This window comes from Cotesia glomerata, linkage group LG4 (genome assembly GCF_020080835.1).
Source record: "Cotesia glomerata isolate CgM1 linkage group LG4, MPM_Cglom_v2.3, whole genome shotgun sequence".
Taxonomy (NCBI): Eukaryota; Metazoa; Arthropoda; class Insecta; order Hymenoptera; family Braconidae; genus Cotesia; species Cotesia glomerata.
The window spans coordinates 27,898,482-27,921,496 of NC_058161.1; the positions used below are offsets into that span (position 1 = coordinate 27,898,482).

Genomic DNA, 23,015 nt, shown 5'->3' on the forward strand with positions numbered 1-23,015 from the left:
TCCCGTACCAACATGCAATTCACCGGGCAACGTCCACGGCAAGCAAATCCCAGACTTAAAATACTCCAATGACTTCCAATGTGACTGGATATCTCCAACCTTAGAGATCTCTCCTTCCCAAAACCAAGTAGTCTTTTCCGGGGATTCCATATCTCTAAAGTGTTCAGCGCCGAGCATAACCGACGACCGGACAGCTAAGCTCCTCTGGCAATGGACTCCAAGTTTACTTCCTCTAACTCCTCTAGCAGACCCGGTGGACACCTTGTCTAACGTAAAAGTCGACAATCGCTATTTGGCGGACAGCGGGATAATCGACAGTGCGTTGAGTATTTTCCCAGTGACTAAAGAGCACAACGGCCAGTGGAACTGCTTCCTGGTGTCAATCTACGGGAACAAATCTAAGGCCATCAACATAATAGTAATCTCCAATGACACTCGCTACTGTCCCTTAGCAATCACCCGAACCAACAAAGGCGTCTACGCTTGGCCCAGAACAATCGTTGGCTGGAAAGTCGAATTGCCTTGCGAGGGGATCAGTCTATCCAGTCTGATATCCTTGTCTCGTGCTACCTACCAATGCAACGCTACCGGACACTGGACCAACCTGGACACTGAATCCTGTCCCTTCATTTCCCCCGTAACCCGGGCGCTCCAGCAGTACACCAACATGAACCTTTCTTTGGCCGACAATCTGATGGAGACTTTCAAGAGATTCGCAAATTACACGCACCCTCATCAACTATCTGATCCAATTGACCTGGACTTTATTGCCAAAACCCTGGAAAATTACCTTAACTACCTAACCCACGACAAAGATCTTCCTCTGCTGATAATCGCAGCCATAACTTCTTTGCTCAAGTCCCCCAAGGACTTAATCCAACGCGCAGAAGTCGATTATAAAGCAGCAAGTCGTTTGATTTCAATTGTAGAGTCTGTTACCAAAGCGACGTCAGCTTTGCAGATCCATGAAAAGACTCTAGCTTTAGAAGAGTTCCGAGTCAACTCCGAGAGCTTTGTTGGACTCTCATGTACTTGGTACTCTAGTGTCCTTCCAGAAGACTTGGACACTCGGTTCTTACATTGCGCTACCAGCAACCGAACAGCAATTCTAAATATCAAGGATAAAGTAATCGAAGCATCAATCCGACTGCCTTCTTCGCTTCTAGCTCAGCAGCAAAATGAACAAGACATGTCGCTGATGGTCAGCATGTACAGCGACAGCCGTCTTTTTCCATCACCTGCCACCCGGGCAGTTAACTCAGCAGTAATCGGCAGCCGAGTAATTGACCGGGAAGTCAATCTAACAGAACCGGTGATCGTGATGCTGAAATCTTCCTACTCGCACCCGATTCCAGTGATCTGGAACTCTGAAATCTCGATCAATGGATCCCGGTGGACGCGCGAAGGCTGTCAGTTAGCAAATTTCATCAACAACCTTGTTGTCTTCCAGTGCAATCGCTTGGGGTACTACGGCCTGCTTGAAGACTTATCATACCGCACGGTGAATAAAACTGGCGCTCTCTTTCGGTACTCACACCCACTAGTCTACATAGGAACATCAGTGTTAATCATCAGTCTGACCATCACATCAGTGACTTACATAATCTGCTACGCATCGATCTCGATGCCAAAGCGTGCGAAGCACAGCGTGATCAACACCTGGATCTCCATTACACTTCTAAGCTTCCTTTACACGATTGGAATCCAGCAAACAGAGAACATTGAAATCTGCCAGAGTGTCGGATTGATTATCCACTACTTGTCCTTGTGTTCTCTGCTCTGGATGGCAGTTAGCGCGAGTAACATGTACAAGAGACTTGCAAAAAACAGTCAGGAGCTCGTTTCTGATGATGAGATTCCCGAGCAACCGATTCAAAAACCTCTTCTAGGTCTCTATCTTGTTGGTTGGGGGATTGCTCTGATAGTCTGTGGCATCAGCGGAGCAGTGAACTTGCGCGAGTACGCCGGATACTCTTACTGCTTCCTCACCAAAGCCCCAGCACTCACAGCACTCTTTATTCCAGCGATCATGCTGATAGTCTACTTATCTATTTTCTACTTATTAGTGCGTTGTACCATCAGGAACGTCGACCACAACGGCCAGTTGAGCGAAGGAACCCAAGCGACGGAGAACATGGACCTAGAACTACTGGAGCCTCATGAGAACCGAGACCAAGCCAGCATGAGTGTCACCGTGTCTTCTGAAATTGAAGATCTGGAGCATTCGCAGATGACCCAACTTAAAGGACATTTCATCGTCCTGGTTCTGTTTATAGTCACCTGGACATCCGCAGCTGCTACAACAGTTTCTCCTGTCTTTCTTCCTTTTCCTTACGCCGAGTCAGTTTTTTCAATCTGCTACGCTCTTTCTTCTTCAACTCTCGGCTGCTTTGTCTTTCTGTTCTACGGACTAGCACGCAGTGACGTAAGATCTCAATGGACGCTGATGAGATGCTGGCTGAGACGGAAGAAAAATAACTGCTGTCGGACCCGCAGTGTTTGTGACGCGCGTCCAGCTCTTCCTGCCCAATCGCTGGTTCCTAACTTACCGATCATCAATCACCCGACTCATTTGTCGGATTCTAATTCCGTCAGTTCTCGGCACACTAATGTCTTGCCTATAGCGTTGGCTCACGCGATAAAAGCCCCAGAACGAGAGTCGCCTAGCAAAAAGACTAACGTAAACCTTGTGGTTCTTCATCGTCAGCAGTATCGTTCGAATAATTCCGTTAAAACCTACACAGAGTCTGCGCCGGTCAATATTGAAATGTTCTACAATCCCCACCAGAGCGGAGTGGCGAGGAAATTCTTCAAGAAACAGCGCCGCCACAAGCACAATAATTTAGGACCTCGGAAGCAGGGTGATGGGGGCGCCACTAGTGATGGAGGGAGCTGTATCTCCATTCCTCGGCCAGCTGTTTTAGGAGATGGACGCGAGCGGATTGAAACTATTTTTGGAAGTGGTGCGAAGGTTAATAATACGAATATTCATGTGGAATTGAATCCTGTTGCTGATGCGAAGAATGTTAACATGTTGTCTGATAGCGGAAGCATGTCGGAGGGAATGAGGTATGTTATTGGACAAGAGATAGCCCGCCAGGGGAGCAAAAAGGTCAACAATGATCACCGGAGGATTGAAAGGATTGAAGCCGGACTGAGTCCTCCGGAGTCTGAAGAAGAAAAACATCTGCGCAATGTGTCTCAGCAGTGTAGTTTAGAGTACAGCTCAGAAGCTGACTTGACTGCTGCGTTGACCAGCGAGCGAAGCGATCATAACCTTCCGGAGATAGGCGAAACTCCAGAAACTCCGGAAAAAATCTCTGAGAAAGACTTCCAATGCTCTAGCGATGTTAATTCTCAGGATCAAGATCGAGGTGTTGGATTTCAAGATGAACCTTGTAAAAGAAGGTCTAGTCTGTATGACCTGGATTCTGAGTGTGGAAGAATTGGGGAGAAGCATGAAGCGACATCTGTTAGTGGAAGCTCTTCCAGGTCGAGACCGAGGCAGAATTCTCGGCATTCTGACGCTGATGGAAGCTTCAAAGAATTGTTCAGTGGCTCGCTGACTGATGTAAGAATTCCGACGGGTTTTGGGAAAGATTTCAGCTCGCTCACGGATTTAGCGACTATTGATGTCACGCTAGGAGCCACAAGACATCTTGATATGAATGCGAGCATTGGGGTTGATTATGAAGATACTAATTATAGCACTGTGCATTACACGGATGACGCCGCGCTTGATGAAGAAATGCTGCTGGACAATCCGATTAAGAAGGAGACTAGTGTTTAGGTTTAGGTAGTTTATTGATAAGTGATAAATAAGTATTAGTAGCGATAAGTTATTCATTTTTCTTCTTTTTAAGGCGAAGAAATTTAAAATAGTTCCTATTAAGGTTTGAGATTTTTTAAATAAAATCATGGTAATAAAATTGTACAAAACAGTTCTTGGAGGATAGTATTATCTGTTATGATCGTGTATAGGGTTTAATGTTGATAAGTTAGGTTCGTATGGGTATATAGTCATGGTTAATTGTATTTGTAGAGAAGAAAAGAATTTTGGTGAATAAATGGCTATAAGCAGGTTTATTATATCGCGTGTGAAAAAATAAAAGGATGTATTGCTACAGGTTACGATCCATGGTAAAAGGGCATACAGCAAAAATTTTTTTTTGTCATTTCTCTTAAAATCACTTAAAACACAAAGATCTGTAAAAATAATATTCAAGCATCCTAAAGCTCAAAGGGCGTATCTCATGCGCTCTGTTAGCTTTTAGTAAAGTAGTGCCTAAAAGAGCGTATAAAAGATTTTAAGTTTTGACACAAAATAGTGACAAATAGTTTCACAAGACGAGTTATATAAAAAAAAAAAACAGTCTGAGGTAGATAAAATAAACAAAAATACATTATTTGTAAATGTAATGAAAGAGTTTATGAGCTGAAACGAGTGTTATGCTTCTTTTATCGTTTTAACTTACGAACTATAGTATTTTTGTTTCTCAAATACATAATAATAGACATGAAATTGTAATAATTAACGTAACAGCTGATTGCTCCGAATATTAACTATTATGCACTAAATATTGACCACCTATGTTCCAAATACTGATCGGTAGAATTATGCTTACTAGACTTATAAATAACTTTTATTTATAGTTTATAATAGTAATTAAAAGTTGATAATTACCTACTAAATATAAAATTAAATTACTAGATTTTTTTGTAATCAAATTGTGTAATGTCCACGTATCCACCTAAATATCGTTTTAATCCCCGGCTTGAATTTTGTTCGCCGGAGTCCAGGGTCTTAAACGGGGATTATCTCAAAACGCTAAAACATAAATAAACACTTGATTTTTAATTAAGAAATCAAAGAAAAGAAAACTTCTTTATTGGCTTGATCAATAATTTAACAACAGTTAACAATAAACAATATAAACAATACAATAGAACATAACTTCACACATATACGACGGTATTCGCGGTCTACATAATACGAGTAAATAATAATTTAGTAAATTGCTCAGAAAAAAAAACTTATAGGCTCTTTTAGCTTTAGGTCATAAAATTTTCAAATTCCTGAAACTAAAAGAGCGCATGATTAAAGACACACGCCCTTTTACTTTTTTGGCTCGCGATTTGTAAATTGTAGGGTTAAGGCTAAGAAATGTGCATTTTGAGGTTAGTATTGTCTTCTTTGAGAAATCTGAAGGCAATGATTTTATTTAGTCATATACGATTGTATGTATAATCCGGGAAGAAAGAGTTCATGTGATCAGATATGGGCTTTTCTTCGGACAAAAGATTCAAATTTTAATAGATTTAGTGGTCATACGTAAATAGATAGAAGTTTCATTAAAATGACTGTATAGGTGAAGATAATAATAATAATCTGTTTTGATATAACCGTAGGGTTATATACGACTTTTGAGATTTAAATTTTATAAACTGTGGTTATGCGTCAATATATAACAAAATAATAATAGATATTAAATATATATGAGCATATATTATATAAAGTTAGAATATTATTAGATCAGGCTGTAAAGAAGTAATACTGAGGATTCGTAGGCTATAGTGTAACTAATATATATCCAGATAGCCATTGTTGATAGAAACGTAAAATCTAGGACCGGAATTCGTAAATTTGAAGAAAATTGGAGAGGCCAAGGTTGTAGTGGAGTTGACCGTAAATTTCTTCGCAATTTTAGTACAAGTTGACTAAAGAAAACTGTACAAGTTATTATAGTGAACTTTAACAAAAGTGATAAAAGCCAAAAGAGCATATAAAAATTTTTTTTGCCAACCAATTTGCAAAAATATTCTAAGCTTAAAACTAAAAAAAAAATGTTTGTAAACTAAAAGAGCGTATGTCTCAAATTATACGCTCTTTTTGCTCTTTAATATTTTTTAGATACAACAAAGTATATGAAAAAAACAAATATACCAATGAAAAAAGAGCTAAAGAGTATTTGGGATGGATGGAACGTTTTGATGACAGTATACAAGGAAGCGATACATGGTTCGACGTATCAACGCATGGTATTCTTAAATACTGAATATGTGAAGGCGATTTGTTGTTGAACTGGAAGACAAGTGGATTCCAAACAATACTGCAGTTGATGATAGTAAATATATTGCGGGACAAATGCCAAAAGGGCATTTGCAAGCATATTCCAAGCTTAAAAATGAAAAAAAATTTTGGAAAAGCAGAAAGGGCGTATGTTTAAAACTGTGCGCCTTTTTAGACTTGAGAATTTGAAAATTCAGTGATCGAAAGCCAAAAGGGCGTACAAATTTTTGGTGTGATCTAATTGTTTTATTAATCGATTGGGTACCTTTTTTCTTTAATTGATTTTCATACCATGAGTATCATTTTGATCTACCTTTATTTTTCGAAATTTTGTCAACGTTTTGTAGTAAAACATCTATTATTTTAACGCCCTTTTAGCTTTAAGAAAATTTATCTCAAAGCCAAAAGGGCGTATAGATCCGCCTTTGGCTTAGTAATTCAAAAATTTTTTTTACATTAATCTTGACGTTTTGAATAATTTTGAGTTGAATGGCAAAAAAAAAATTTTTTTACGCCCTTTTGTCACAAAACACTAACTGCTGTAATCCGCCCTTTTGACATTTGTCACGCGATATTTTTGAATTTAAAATGATCAAAAATTTTATTAAACGCCAATAAAAAAAAATAATAATTACAGAATGACAGTAAAGTTGACTCGGATGTGAAAATAGAAGACAAAATGAAACTATCCCAAGAAGTTGAAAACATAAATTACACGAACCCAAATGAAATAATTGTAACGACAGCTGATGGCAACAATTACACGACATCAAATATGATTATAACGATGTCGCTGGGTGTTTTGAAAAATTATCATAAAAAATTATTCAACCCGTTCACTTTCTGTTCGAGAACATGCAGTTGTACGGCTAGAACTGAAATGCAAATTAACATCAAGCTTATAGCCAACCCTTTTACTACAACTTTACTGAAAGAACTTACACTTAAGTCTTGACTTCAAATTGCAGAGCAACTTACGGTCAACTTAACCGAAACTATTGCTTTTTAAACTCTTTCCGTTTTTGCTGCTGATTCCGGACGAGATCGACGGCAAATTTTAGTTCAAATGGCTATCTGGGTATAGTAAAATTTTTAACGATCCGTTGATAATTTTGTGAAATTATAGACGGTAAGAAACAACAATGCTTAAGGTAGTTCACTCACCACATATAGTTGGTGCTATTTCTTTCCTTTTCACTCGCTAGTGCTGCCTTTTTCACAGATTATCTCTCATTCGCTTCTACTAATGGTTATTTTTATTTAACTAGCCAGTTTATTAATAATTTATAAAAAAATACACGGTCAATATTTTCAAAATTTCTTTGGGTTATTTAAAGTATATTATTCTAACAGTTATCAATTTTTTGAAACGATCGTAAAATTTTTTCAATGCAATAATCATAAATATTTGTGATTTTCTCATTCTCCATCCATACTGCCTGTGCTAAAATGTCATTTTTAATTACAATTATCTCATTTCTGGTACGTTCAATTGATTTTAAATTCTAACAGCACATGTAATGCGTATTCTATTACCCATATTTCAAATCTCGAAAACTTAAAATTTTGCATTTATGAGTGAACTACCTTAACTTGAAATTTATCTTTTAAGATGAAAACTACTTAAAAAATTAAAAAACATTAACACTTTTCTTTTAATGTTAATTATGGTATTATTGTTTATTACCATCTGTGCGATCATAAAAAATTATCTGATATGGCACTGAAAAATCTTAAATACAACAATTTTTATTGTTCCATATAAATTGTTCTCTACCATGTTGTTCAAAAAGAGATCTTCCATTGTATATTTTTGTGCCAAGTGATTTGATTACTCACTACAACTTTCCACTGTTTTTTTCCAACCAGTCATACCACTACGAAAAATATTGTATATAATCTAATTGCAAAAAAACAAAATATTAATAATTGTCGTTAGAGTTTTAGTATATAAAAATATAAAATAAGAATATACGCTTTTGTGCTCGCTTTGACAATTTAATTGTGTGCGGTTATAATCATAGAATGTTTATTTAAAATTTTTTTTTACATATCGATATGCCCGTTGGGAAGAACAAAATTATTTTTTTATCGATCAATTAATTTAATTAATTGAAAAATTTTTTATATTTTCTTTTTTATTAAGACTGAAAACGAAATTTTTTTACAACGAAATTATACAACAGAATTTATAGACTAATGTTTAATGAATGGATGTTTACTATATATATAAATATATATATACTGTAAATAATTTGTACTTGATAAAGTGAAATACATAAAATTTATGTTAATTCATCAAAATATTTTTATTTATTACCTATTAAACATATTTAGAATTGATATTGTTAAATTGTTTTTTAATTCATGTTTTTTTTATCGTTAATAATAATAAATTAATTAATTAAGAATAATTAAAAGAGACTAATTACCTGATGCGATTGTGATGACAATTATTTTTACAATACTCAAAACACATCAACGAGTATAAATATTTGACATATTTATGGTCCAAATTAATGAGCAAACTTTCTTCATCATTATTGGTCAAATTGTTGATATGATTAATGTAACCAGTGGTTAAAATTGGAATAATATAATTAACTTGCTTGAAGCAATCGTCGATGAATTTTTCTACGAGTGAGTAAACAAACTTTTCTTGCTCTTGTAAAATCAAAACATCGATTTTAGGATTTTGTTCCCGGAATATTTGACAAATATTCCTGGATATCTTCACCGTCTTTTGTAAATGTCAGCATTACAATACTTCCATAACTTCGTTCATTTACTTTCTTCTTTTGACTAGTGCTGTTTGAGGAGCTTAATTTCTTTATTGGTGGATTACTCGAACAAATATTATCACTTATCAGTAGCTTTAAAACTAATGGCATTCTGGGCCTTTAGTGTTTTAGGCCTTTGAATTCCTGGAATTAAAAATTGTATTAATAATTTTTGATGAAATTTATAAAAATTTTTCAAGAAGAAATAGAAAAATTTTCTATGATTACTAAAGTAAATGCACAAATTATTGACATTGTAAAAAACATGGCTAAAATTACTATTTTTTTCCATATTTAGAATAAAGTTGTTGGATTTTTTTAACATTGTTTTGATTAGCCTCTTGACTATAAAATTTATGTTTTTTAAAAGTAATTTCTCAAATTAAATTATTTATTTCAACTGACAAAGTCAATCACCCGGACACACTAATCATTAACAGCCTGACAAAATCAACTGATCTAATTAGTGACATAACATTCTACCAATTATTGATACCCTCAATATCCCAAAGTCATTTATTTGCTGTACTAAATACAACTCAAGTATTAAAAATATATATTTATTTATTACTCATTCAAATTATTTTTAATATTTTTAAAATAAATCTTTAGGATTAAAATAAAAACAAAAAGTTACCACGCTGTCTAAACTTACTGTCAATATCACCAAGCTTAAATTTTATGTCCCAATTATTGACATCCATTATTGCAAAATTAATAATCATTAAATAGATTCCAATTATTTAATACTATTAATTTTTTATCTTTTATTTATTTATAAAAAAAATATAATGTAAATAGATGAAAAAAATAATTCAAAATGAGCTTTTTATTTAAGCGCTTGTCTCCAAAATAGTTAAAGAATTTTTGGTTCACGTCGCAATAGATTTGAGTTAACTTTTTTTCTTTATTAATTGATATTTTATATTCTTCACTATTGATTTTTTTTTTAATTTTATAAATTAAAAGATTGTATAAAAAAGGTCGTAATTTAATAAAAGCATTTCTTCTTTGTAATAATAATAATTTTAAGAACCTTGTAATCAGATTAATTGAAATCAACAAATAGATGAAATATCGCTTGATCAGCATAATATTGCAAAACTTTGGACGTCAGATAGGAAAAACCATTATCAACAAATGACCAGTGTAATTTATTATTTAAAAAATGAAAGACGACTCGCTGAGCATGACCTTAAACTATTGAGATAATAAAACGAAACATATTATCTAAGTGCATACACTGAGAGACAATTTTATTCACAGCGAATAAAAACGCGTATTTGGAATTTCTTTATGTTAGTACTACTTGTCAATAAATATTAATTACATATAAATATCATTTGTTTTGCAGTGAATAAAATTTTATTAGTATTTAATAAAATTTTATTAGATACTAATATGAGTTCATTAAAACCACCGCCAGTCTCGCTTTAACGATAGCCATCTTTAATGCTGAAGTCAAGGCGTAGAATTCGGAGTTATTGTTTATTAATAGTGAATAAAAATTAAAATAATTATTAAACAGTGAAAAGTGTCTATTAACCAATGGATGTTTTATCAAAAGAAAGGGATTTAGATGCATTGTGGCCAATTTTTCAACGCATATAAAAATTAAAATTTCTTTAAGTAAGTCAATGTATATATGTGTATATTTATAACCTGCTTGCGGTTAGCCGTATTTGATTTTTAATTTTAATGTCAGCACAAGTGCGAATGCTACCATTATTATATCATGTAGTGATTTTTATTAAAAGAAAAGTTAGTTAAATATAATAAATTCTAATTATTTTTTTATAAATATTCATAACACTGAAGTTAGCCGTCAACTGTCAATTTTAAAAATTTTTTTAACAAATCAATCACAGTAAAAAAATGCTTCTGAAAATTTTCACTTGTAATTTTTATTAATTTTCACATGTAGAACTTTTTGATCATATTATTTTTGTAATAATTTAATTGCTATAAAATAAAAAAAAATTTTTTTTAATTTATCTGTCAAATTCAGTGTCATAAATATTTATCTTTAAAAATTAAAAAAAAATTTCTATGTATTTTCATTATAAAATTCCATTTCCTGATATACATTTTTTAATTTGAAACTATGGATAATCGTCAATAGTTTAACATTATTTATTGATAATAGATAGATTTATTATAAAATTTGTTGACAAACATTTATTAACAAAAAAAAAACCGATTATGACGTTTTTATCTTATTTTTCATTGATTTCTAAAAAACTAAGTTATTTTGGGTATAAATAAAAACGTATTATACACTAATAAACGCGTATTAAATACTAATAAACGTTTATTAAATATTAGTTAATACGTATGAAATACTAATAAAATCTCAAAACTGGTCCAAATAAAAATTTTATTTATATTTAATAAATTTTTTATTTGCGCATGAGCCAAATACGTGTTTTACTAAATACAAATGAGCGTTTATTAGTATTTAATAAAACTGTCTCTCAGTGTAGAGAGTAAAGAGTAGCATATCAAAGTTACTTCACAATTCATCTAATAACAAGTAGTCATGGTCAAATTGAGATTATAAAGTTGATAAATCGTAGCAAGCGACGACTAGTCTTACTTGCAGACTGATTAATATTGTTTAAAGTGTAAATTCATAATAAATTTTTTGAAACTTGTGAATGTGAATTTGAGCGAAGAATATGCCAAAGCTTACTTTGCTTTTGTTTCTTATAACTACAACAATAAACAACATTGTATTAGCAGAACCAGTTCATGATGCAAGAGTAATTATTGTTGGGTCAGGAGCAGCAGGTATAGCCGCTGCGTCGAAATTGCTTCAAAATGGCTTTACTGATGTCAAAATTATTGAAGCTGAAAACCGAATTGGTGGTCGGCTTTGGGCAGTTAAAATCGGTGAGATTGTTTATTAATTATTGTATTTTTTATTTCTTCATTCATCATCATCATGTATTAATACGATCAGCTCGGAATGTTTGCATCCTTTTTAAGAAGAAATCACAAACTTATTGGTCAGGTTGTTATTTAGTTAATTTATTATTACTTTTGTTTTTGCAAAATATTTAATTTTAAAAATGATGTATAGAAGTATACGATAACAAATCATAAGATAATGTTGCTACCTGGCGGCAATAATAAATATAAGGACAATAATAAATTATTGAGGTTTTCCGAAGATCCTGAGAAGTTTTTAGACTTGCGTTAAGAGAAATAAGCTAAAATTTAAAAACTTTATTTTTTCAATTGAAAAAATATAAAATTCACTGAAAAAAAAAAAAAAATTAACATGAATCAAGAGAAAAATTCTTGAACTAAGAAAATAATTTTGAAGAGTTTCATTGTCTTAAATCAAGACGAAAAATTCTTGAATTAAGTAAAATTTATACTCAAATCTAGAAAAATTTCTTAATTTAAGAATTTTTTTACTCAAATCAAGAAAATAAAATTCTTCAAATTTATCTACGTGATTCAAGTAAATTTTTTTTCTGTGAAGAAATCAAAAAATTATGCTCTAAAAAAATTTGACGACTCGCAGAAAGTGTCGACGTTTAATATAATTTATAAAAAATTCAAAGGTGATGATTTGAATAATTTTTTTGTATTTCTTTTCAAAAAGCACATCCAATGAGCGTGTTCAGCCGAACTAAGTCCTGAGTAAACTTAGTTAGCCTAAGTATAGTCAAAGCATTTCCCGCTATACATATATCTATCTACTACACTATACATATATTACTAAGTTTACTCAAGACTTAGTTCGGCTGAACACGCTCAATAAGTTGAATTTTGAAAAAGTTATTGCTATTTGACAAAAAAATCACTATTTTCTAAATTTATAACTTTTTTGGGTTAAGTAAAAAATTTTTAAAATTCAGAGCACAGGTCCTACTAGTTACTAATTATTGAATATATTTCTTCCTTAGGCGATTATATGATGGATATGGGAGGCCAATGGGTACACAGTGAAGAAGATAACGTTTCCTTCGAACTAGCCTGGCCTTTAGGACTCCTTGAACACTTTAATTACAGCCATGTTTTTACCACAAGATTCTTCAATTCTTCTGGTGAACAATTGCTTCCAGAAGTACTCAGCAATATCACTTATTTTTATCTTAATCTAACGGAAAATTCTGATGTTAATGATATTGCAAAAGCTGAGTCTTATGGAGATTTCATAGTAGAAAAGTATGTTTTTTTCTTCTTTTAATATTACACTGAAAATTTTCAATTGATTTTTTACTTTGCAGTATGCTAAAAAATATGACAAAAAAAAATGTAACATAGTTAAATAAATTAGTGCCCAAACTGAAAACTAACACCTGCGCTACTAAAACTTTTTAATAGATAAACATGAAAATTTATTTATTTTTCTTTTGGACAAAACTTGATCTGGACTATGATACCATGATAAAATTTTTCAAGATCATAGAATGTGCTTATTGATTACGGTGATTTTTTTTTTTATTTATTTTCTATTCTTCAGTATTATTCAAAGTTTTCTTATCTAGAATGTAAAGTTACAACGATAGCTTGTGATAAACTTACATTCGAAATATTTTATTGTGTCAGTCACCCATTCAGCTTCTAATCATGTTAAATGCTACTTAACTCTAACGATCGCTAAGTATTTGGCGACAACTTCAGTCTGTTAGCTCGAAGACATACTATTAACTAATTTAGAACCTTCTCAAAGACAAAATGAATAAGACCGAGAACTGTGACATGTGTCTAGGCTTACAGGCATTCGATTTTCTAATCATATTTTGATTATATTTTTTTAGAATGGAAGAATACTTCAAAAGATTGCCAGAGGTTACAGATGACATGAAGAATTTGATTTTGTATCTTTTTAACTTGGTACAAGGATCTTCTGATGGCTCTGATGATTGGACGAAACTTTCACCTAAGATGCCAAGAGATTACCCAGTTTGTAAAGGCGATTTGTCGATTAATTGGAAAGAGCGCACTTATACTACAATATTGGATATCCTGATGGTAAATTATAGTTTTGGTTTGTTAATATATCTTCTTACGTTTTTAATATATTAACATATCTTATAAGTTCTTAAAATTTCCATTTGTGGCGGTAGTTATCTTTAAATATGACTCAAGGAGAAATGTTTTTATTTTTTAATTGTAGATGAAAATGTATAACATTATTTTTGACTGAAATAAAATCAGCGATAATTTATGTTTATAAATTTATTGATCTTGCAGAAGAAATATCCGAATCCGACAGAAGAACTACCAGTTTTGAAAAATAAGATTTCAAATTCAAAAGTTGTTAAAATAAATTTTGATTCATCAGATGCACCAGTTGAAATTACTACTGAAGAGGGTAAAAAATATTTAGCTGATCATATTATTGTAACGCCGTCTTTAGGAGTTTTAAAAGCTGATTATGAAAAATTGTTCAATCCGCCTTTACCAGATAAAAAAATTAATGCTATTCAAGTAAGTTATTATCATTATTATTGGCTATAGATTATTATGGTCATAGATTATCGTACATTGCTAAATAAAAAGTTTTTTTATTATGGAAAAAATAAAAATATTAGTAGTAATGTTGAATAAAATTTTTGAGAAAACTAGATTTTCTTTGGTTAAAAAATGTGAATTTTATACATTTAAAAATATGTCAGCTAAAGATTAATAGGGTAAATGTACCAAAAGTTGACCGATCAAAATTTTTAGCTACTAAATTTCGTGTAAATTTGTTACTATAGTCTAAAAAAAAATTATTAGAAGTTTATATTATCTATTAATGACTAAATTTTAGATATGTGATGTTTTTTATTTTAATTATTATCAAAATTACATGAAAATTTACTTAAAGAATAGGTAACAAGAAAACACCAGTATTTGACCGGCGTGAACCAATAGTTGACCGCTAATGTTTCAATAGTTGACCGATTAAAAAATATCATTATTTTTCTGGCTAAATTCAGTTTTCGACATGTAATCTGGATTTTTTTTTGTATTTATTTCGTTTATTCACTTACAAAGATATGTATTGTTGTCAAAAATAATTTTTTATTTAATAATAAACGAAATAGCGTCGAATAAATAATATAATCGTAAATTAAATTGCACATCCAGTAATGACTAGAATGAAACATTCAAAAATCAAACACACTTGGATATAACAATTTTTTAAACATAAAATTATTTATAAAAATTTTTAATAAGTATAAAAATTTTAACATATTTTTTTCAGCGCGAATAATTATTCTGTATCACTTTAATCAGAATCTTCAAATTCTTTTTGGATTTTTTCGGATTTTTTTTACCGTTAAATATACTTGCCGATCACAGTATTAAAAACAATTTATACTAAATCAAGATGTTATTTATTATAACATTATAATTAATTTTATTATCACATTTTTTTATGATTATTTTTTTAAAATAGTGACTAAATATAGGTATGATAACTTTATTCAACATGAGTCCATTTAATATTGAGGTTAGAAAGCTACAAATGGACGCCCTGGTTAAAAATATTGATTGAAAAGGATTAAAAATGATGAAATTTGAATACTTTCAATTCTTTTTCATGTATATATAGATATACAGTTTACATGGGGTGACTGATTCCCAATACTTTTCAATCAATATTTTTAATCAGGGCGTGCGGTCATCTATTGGAGCTCTATGAAAACATGTGTTCCAGTTTATGACCGAAGTTTGATTTTGATGAGACAATGGTGTATTTTTGTTCAAGTGTCTGACCGGTGGATAAATGTATACTAAAATAATTATTTTTGCAATAATATGTTACTTTATTTATTTCGTAGTTAATAACGATTATTACAAATCTTAATTTAATCACATTAATCCAATAGAAATTATTTTATTAAATAAAATATATACTCACTTTTAATAGCATTACTATAATAACTGACCGATTTAAGTAAAATCGCACTGTGAAAAATTTTTATGAATTATTTTCAACATTATCGGGTTCGCATATTACTATTTGTAGCTGTTAATTACGATTGTTATTAGTTTAGCTTTGTTAAAAAATTATTCTTGTGTCTGAATAATTTTTATTTAATAAAAATTGTTCGATGTTTATATATTATCGGTCAACTACTGGTGCTCGGTCAACTACTGGTACATTTACCCTACTAAATTTGTAAAAAATTTAAAGAAATATCATTATTTGATATCGTAAAAATTGTTATATCCATCGATTACAATAACTTAGTTAATGGTCAAATATAATCTTGTTTACGTCATAGATAACCTAATGGTTATTGTATTGACCATTGACGAGGACAGATGGCGCCACAGTAGAACTTTCTCGCATGTGCTTGTGCATAGAGTAGTTTCAATATATAGGAATTGACAACGGGGAATCCTCAAGGCGGTCCAACAAGTCATGGTTGGAAACCTGTAAAGGCTCGACGATGCGATTGACGTCTTCAATTACGAGTAAATGGAGTACTCTAACGAATTGAACTCAACAGCCTCGGGGAGATGGGCCCTTACCGGGGAAGAAGTAATGCAACTTCCATACCGTTAAGGGGTGTGCTTTGAATGGCTTTACAGTGATGTATCGCCGTCGGCATATGAGTAATTACCATCTCGTTCCTCGTCCCGTGAGGAATCCTTTTGTCATTTTCAATCATTAACTTTATCATTAACTTATTCCTTAATCAATTGATTTTTTTTTTTTCAATGTATTTATTAAGGCTTTACTTTTTAGCCAGTTAATTCAGTTAAAAAAGTTAGCTTCATTAATTAACTAGCTAACCGACCGGCTTAGCTGACTGACCCGGTTAATTACATTATCCAGGCTAACGGTATAACAATTTTATTACGATTCTTACAATAATTAAGGGAGCAAAAAAGATTTTTCGGTAATTTTTGACGAGCTATATCTCGATGAAAAATGAACGTAGAGACTGAAAGAAAAAAAAAGCAAAACAAAAACTGTTAAATTTAAGGAGCAATCCTTAGAGCTAAAAACTTTTTTTTTTTAAGAATTGTAATATAATTGCATAACATTAATTTATTATTAAATTTTAAATATAATCTCTATGAAATTTTCAATATTATTGAATCAAACTAATTTTATTAGCCGGTTAAGCCGTTAGCTCAAAAGTTAAAGGCTGTTAACGCCCTTTTAGCTTTAAGAAAATTTATCTCAAAGCCAAAAGGGCGTATAGATCCGCCTTTGGCTTAGTAATTCAAAAAATTTTTTTACATTAATCTTGACGTTTTGAATAATTTTGAGTTGAATGGCAAAAAAAAAATTTTTTTACGCCCTTTTGGCACAAAACACTAACTGCTGTAATCCGCCCTTTTGACATTTGTCACGCGATATTTTTGAATTTAAAATGATCAAAAATTTTATTAAACGCCAATAAAGAAAAATAATAATTACAGAATGACAGTAAAGTTAACTCGGATGTGAAAATAGAAGACAAAATGAAACTATTCCAAGAAGTTGAGAACATAAATTACACGAACCCAAATGAAATAATTGTAACGACAGCTGATGGCAACAATTACACGACATCAAATATAATTATAACGATGTCGCTGGGTGTTTTGAGAAATTATCATAAAAAATTATCCAACCCATTCACTTTCTGTTCGAGAACATGCAGTTGTACGGCTAGAACTGAAATGCAAATTAACATCAAGCTTATAGCCAACCCTTTTACTACAACTTTACTGAAAGAACTTACACTTAAGTCTTGACTTCAAATTGCAGAGCAACTTACGGTCAACTTAACCGAAACTTTTGCTTTTTAAACTCTTTCCGTTTTTGCTGCCGATTCCGGACGAGATCGACGGCAAATTTCAGTTCAAATGGCTATCTGGGTATAGTAAAATTTTTAACGATCTAGAAAAAATAAAAATATTAGTAGTAATGTTGAATAAAATTTTTGAGAAAACTAGATTTTTTTTGGTTAAAAAATGTGAATTTTATACATTTAAAAATATGTCAGCTAAAGATTAATAGGGTAAATGTACCAAAAGTTGACCGATCAAAATTTTTAGCTACTAAATTTCGTGTAAATTTGTTACTATAGTCTAAAAAAAAATTATTAGAAGTTTATATTATCTATTAATGACTAAATTTTAGATATGTGATGTTTTTTTTTTAATTATTATCAAAATTACATGAAAATTTACTTAAAGAATAGGTAACAAGAAAACACCAGTATCTGACCGGCGTGAACCAATAGTTGACCGCTAATGTTTCTATAGTTGACCGATTGAAAAATATCATTATTTTTCTTGCTAAATTCAGTTTTTGACATGTAATCTGGATTTTTTTTGTATTCATTTCGTTTATTCACTTAGAAAGATATGTATTGTTGTTAAAAATAATTTTTTAGTTAATAATAAACGAAATAGCGGTGAATAAATAATATAATCGTAAATTAAATTGCACATCCAGTAATGACTAGAATGAAATATTCAAAAATCAAACACACTTGAATATAACAATTTTTTAAACATAAAATTATTTATAAAAATTTTTAATAAGTATAAAAATTTTAACATATTTTTTTCAGCGCGAATAATTATTCTGTATCACTTTCATCAGAATCTTCAAATTCTTCTTGGATTTTTTCGGATTTTTTTTACCGCTAAATATACTTGCCGATCACAGTATTAAAAACAATTTATACTAAATAAAGATGTTATTTATTATAACATTATAATTAATTTTATCATCACATTTTTTTATAATTATTTTTTTAAATTAGTGACTAAGTATAGGTATGATAACTTTATTCAACATGAGTCTATTTAATATTGAGGTTAGAAAGCTACAAATGGACGCATGCGGTCATCTATTGGAGCTCTATGAAAACATGTGTTCCAGTTTATGACCGAAGTTTGATTTTGATGAGACAATGGTGTATTTTTGTTCAAGTGTCTGACCGGTGGATAAATGTATACTAAAATAATTATTTTTGCAATAATATGTTACTTTATTTATTTCGTAGTTGATAACGATTATTACAAAACTTAATTTAATCACTTTAATCCTATAGAAATTATTTTATTAAATCAAATATATACTAACTTTTGAAAGCATTACTATAATAACTGACCGATTTAAGTAAAATAGTGTTTTGTCGAAAACGATCCAATGAGGATTATTCTCGTAATTCAAGTTTTTTAAAAATAAAGAGGATAAGGTTTGAAAAATAATTAATGCGTGATTTTTGGGGGAACACAATAAATAAATTTATTGGCCCCAGAGAAGGAAAACTCAGCAGTGCTGAGAAAAACCTCCTCGAAGTAGTGTACAAGTATGTGTGTGAATGTGTATATGTGTAAATAATTTGTGTTTCGGAAACACAATGGGGGTGAGCTCAACCGCCTTCAGGTAATTCAACAGTAGGAATTAGCAAAAAATAAATATGCTAGCGTAGGAGCTAGTTGATTTCAATTATTAGTTAGAAACTAGTTAATTGATCGTAAAACACTAGTGTAGGAACTAGCTAGATAATTCGATAGTATTTATCGAATGTTAATTAAAATGATTTTCATTAGTAGTAAAAATTAGTTAATATTAATTGAATCTATTGTTTAATAGAGCAAATATATTTAATTATGAATTAAACAAAGCCGCGTGGCTGATGCAATAATTTTCTACGACGCAATCAACGGCCGCGTGGCGTTACAATTGCAATCACTTTAAAACTGATGCTAATAATTCACGAAACTCTTTAATTTGAAGTTAATTAAGTTAATCAATTGATTTGATATTTAAGAAAATTATAATTCTCAAGAAGGTAATTAATTTATTCGTTTTTAAGCAAAGTGCGTAGTAGCAGTGTAATAATCAGAGATTTTTGACACATAGCAGTCGTACTAGTACAAGCGTCCAAGCACAACTGTTCGTTGCTTCTCTCCCGCTTTCCATGGCGCGCATTTGCAGCAGCCATATTGGAATACGAACTGCTACAAAATTGAGCGATTAAGACCGAAGGCGCAGCTCATGTACTGAGTTGACTATACGTTCGTTTATAATAGAGATTAGCTCTTAGTGAACTTAGACTTTACTTTAGCTTGCAGCTAAACAAATAGCGCTGTGAAAAATTTTTATGAATTATTTTCAACATTATCGGGTTCGCATATTAATATTTGTAGCTGTTAATTACGATTTTTATTAGTTTAGCTTTGTTAAAATATTATTCTTGTGTCTGAATAATTTTTATTTAATAAAAATTGTTCGATGTTTATATATTATCGGTCAACTACTGGTGCTCGGTCAACTACTGGTACATTTACCCTACTAAATTTGTAAAAAATTTAAAGAAATATCATTATTTGATATCGTAAAAATTGTTATATCCATCGATTACAATAACTTAGTTAATGGTCAAATATAATCTTGTTTACGTCATAGATAACCTAATGGTTATTGTATTGACCATTGACGAGGACAGATGGCGCCACAGTAGAACTTTCTCGCATGTGCTTGTGCATAGGGTAGTTTCAATATATAGGAATTGACAACAGGGAATCCTCAAGGCGGTCCAACAAGTCATGGTTGGAAACCTGTAAAGGCTCGACGATGCGATTGACGTCTTCAATTACGAGTAAATGGAGTACTCTAACGAATTGAACTCAACAGCCTCGGGGAGATGGGCCCTTACCGGGGAAGAAGTAATGCAACTTCCATACCGTTAAGGGGTGTGCTTTGAATGGCTTTACAGTAATGTATCGCCGTCGGCATATGAGTAATTACCATCTCGTTCCTCGTCCCGTGAGGAATCCTTTTGTCATTTTCAATCATTAACTTTATCATTAACTTATTCCTTAATCAATTGATTTTTTTTTTCAATAAATTTATTAAGGCTTTACTTTTTAGCCAGTTAATTCAGTTAAAAAAGTTAGCTTCATTAATTAACTAGCTAACCGACCGGCTTAGCTGATTGACCCGGTTAATTACATTATGCAGGCTAACGGTTTAACAATTTTATTACGATTCTTACAATAATTAAGGGAGCAAAAAAGATTTTTCGGTAATTTTTGACGAGCTATATCTCGATGAAAAATGAACGTAGAGACTGAAAGAAAAAAAAAGCAAAACAAAAACTGTTAAATTTAAGGAGCAATCCTTAGAGCTAAAAACTTTTTTTTTTTAAGAATTGTAATATAATTGCATAACATTAATTTATTATTAAATTTTAAATTTATTCTCTATGGAATTTTCAATATTATTGAATCAAACTAATTTTATTAGCCGGTTAAGCCGTTAGCTCAAAAGTTAAAGGCTGTTAACGCCCTTTTAGCTTTAAGAAAATTTATCTCAAAGCCAAAAGGGCGTATAGATCCGCCTTTGGCTTAGTAATTCAAAAAATTTTTTTACATTAATCTTGACATTTTGAATAATTTTGAGTTGAATGGCAAAAAAAAATTTTTTTACGCCCTTTTGGCACAAAACACTAACTGCTGTAATCCGCCCTTTTGACATTTGTCATGCGATATTTTTGAATTTAAAATGATCAAAAATTTTATTTAACGCCAATAAAAAAAAATAATAATTACAGAAAGACAGTAAAGTTAACTCGGATGTGAAAATAGAAGACAAAATGAAACTATCCCAAGAAGTTGAAAACATAAATGACACGAACCCAAATGAAATAATTGTAACGACAGCTGATGGCAACAATTACACGACATCAAATGTAATTATAACGATGTCGCTGGGTGTTTTGAAAAATTATCATAAAAAATTATTCAACCCATTCACTTTCTGTTCGAGAACATGCAGTTGTACGGCTAGAACTGAAAAGCAAATTAATATCAAGCTTATAGCCAACCCTTTTACTACAACTTTACTGAAAGAACTTACACTTAAGTCTTGACTTCAAATTGCAGAGCAACTTACGGTCAACTTAACCGAAACTTTTGCTTTTTAAACTCTTTCCGTTTTTGCTGCCGATTCCGGACGAGATCGATGGCAAATTTCAGTTCAAATGGCTATCTGGGTATAGTAAAATTTTTAACGATCTAGTCTTACTTGCAGACTGATTAATATTGTTTAAAGTGTTAATTCATAATAAATTTTTTGAAACTTGTGAATGTGAATTTGAGCGAAAAATATGCCAAAGCTTACTTTGTTTTTGTTTCTTATAACCACAACAATAAACAACATTGTATTAGCAGAACCAGTTCATGATGCAAGAGTAATTATTGTTGGGTCAGGAGCAGCAGGTATAGCCGCTGCGTCGAAATTGCTTCAAAATGGCTTTACTGATGTCAAAATTATTGAAGCTGAGAACCGAATAGGTGGTCGGCTTTGGGCAGTTAAAATCGGTGAGATTGTTTATTAATAATTGTATTTTTTATTTCTTCATTTGTTGTTATTTAGATAATTTATTATTACTTTTGTTTTTGCAAAATATTTAATTTTAAAAATGATGCATAGAAGTATACGATAACAAATCATGAGATAATGTTGCTACCTGGCGGCAATAATAAATATAAGGACAATAATAAATTATTGAGATTTTCCGAAGATCCTGAGAAGTTTTTAGACTTGCGTTAAGAGAAATAACCAAAATTTTAAAAACTTTATTTTTTCAATTGAAAAAAAAAAAATTCACTGAAAAAAAAAAAAATTAACATAAATCAAGAGAAAAATTCTTGAACTAAGAAAATAATTTTGAAGAGTTTCATTGTCTTAAATGAAGACGAAAAATTCTTAAATTAAGTAAAATTTATACTCAAATCGAGAAAAATTTCTTAATTTAAGAATTTTTTTACTCAAATCAAGAAAATAAAATTCTTCAAATTTATCTACTTGATTCAAGTAAATTTTTTTTCTGTGTAGAAATCAAAAAATAATGCTCTAAAAAAATTTGACGACTCGCAGAAAATGTCGACGTTTAATATAATTTATAAAAAATTCAAAGGTGATGATTTGAATAATTTTTTTGTATTTCTTTTCAAAAAGCACATCCAATGAGCGTGTTCAGCCGAACTAAGTCCTGAGTAAACTTAGTTAGCCTAAGTATAGTCAAAGCATTTCCCGCTATACATATATCTATCTACTATACTATACATTGTTATTACTAAGTTTACTCAAGACTTAGTTCGGCTGAACGACGCCTCAATAAGTTGAATTTTGAAAAAGTTATTAAGCTATTTGACAAAAATCACTATTTTCTAAATTTATAACTTTT

The 23,015-nt window shown here is 31.1% G+C and overlaps 4 protein-coding genes across 8 annotated transcripts in view; 3 read left to right on the forward strand and 1 right to left on the reverse strand.

Moving 5' to 3' along the window:
* Nucleotides 1–17,269, forward strand: part of LOC123262409 (adhesion G protein-coupled receptor A3) — a 36,358-nt gene extending 19,089 nt beyond the window's left edge. The window contains exons 6-7 of one of the 2 annotated variants that reach the window (XM_044724591.1): nt 1–6,125; nt 17,239–17,269. In XM_044724591.1, the coding sequence (XP_044580526.1) occupies nt 1–3,790 (3,790 nt within the window). In that variant the 3' untranslated portion in view covers nt 3,791–6,125; nt 17,239–17,269. Of the gene's footprint in view, nt 6,126–17,238 lie in introns of those variants that run through there. The other variant, XM_044724592.1, reaches the window with a different exon arrangement.
* The window catches only part of LOC123262487, a 19,463-nt gene continuing 1,170 nt past the window's right edge, over nt 4,723–23,015 (reverse strand). The window contains exons 1-3 of one of the 3 annotated variants that reach the window (XR_006508948.1): nt 9,887–10,254; nt 8,503–8,994; nt 4,723–4,828 (exon numbers count right to left, since the gene is read on the reverse strand). Coding sequence is in view for 1 of the 3 variants with exons in the window: in XM_044724728.1 (XP_044580663.1) it covers nt 7,902–7,947 (46 nt within the window). In the remaining 2 variants the exon portion in view is untranslated. Of the gene's footprint in view, nt 4,829–7,755; nt 7,948–8,502; nt 8,995–9,886; nt 10,255–23,015 lie in introns of those variants that run through there. The other 2 variants (XR_006508949.1, XM_044724728.1) reach the window with 2 other exon arrangements.
* Nucleotides 11,355–21,710, forward strand: LOC123262463 (probable polyamine oxidase 5). 2 transcript variants are annotated; one of them, XM_044724689.1, is made up of 5 exons: nt 11,355–11,742; nt 12,768–13,029; nt 13,626–13,839; nt 14,062–14,298; nt 16,089–16,490. In XM_044724689.1, the coding sequence occupies exons 1-5, from the start codon at nt 11,529–11,531 to the stop codon at nt 16,095–16,097; spliced, it is 936 nt and encodes a 311-aa protein (XP_044580624.1). In that variant the 5' UTR covers nt 11,355–11,528; the 3' UTR covers nt 16,098–16,490. The 2 variants fall into 2 exon arrangements, with proteins under 2 accessions (XP_044580624.1, XP_044580623.1); XM_044724688.1 differs by lacking the exon at nt 16,089–16,490 and adding an exon at nt 21,378–21,710 and having other exon boundaries at nt 11,389–11,742.
* LOC123262450 (spermine oxidase-like) overlaps nt 21,856–23,015 on the forward strand; it is a 12,844-nt gene continuing 11,684 nt past the window's right edge. The window contains exon 1 of the mRNA XM_044724663.1: nt 21,856–22,146. Within this exon, the coding sequence (XP_044580598.1) occupies nt 21,933–22,146 (214 nt within the window). The 5' untranslated portion in view covers nt 21,856–21,932. The remainder of the gene's footprint in view (nt 22,147–23,015) is intronic.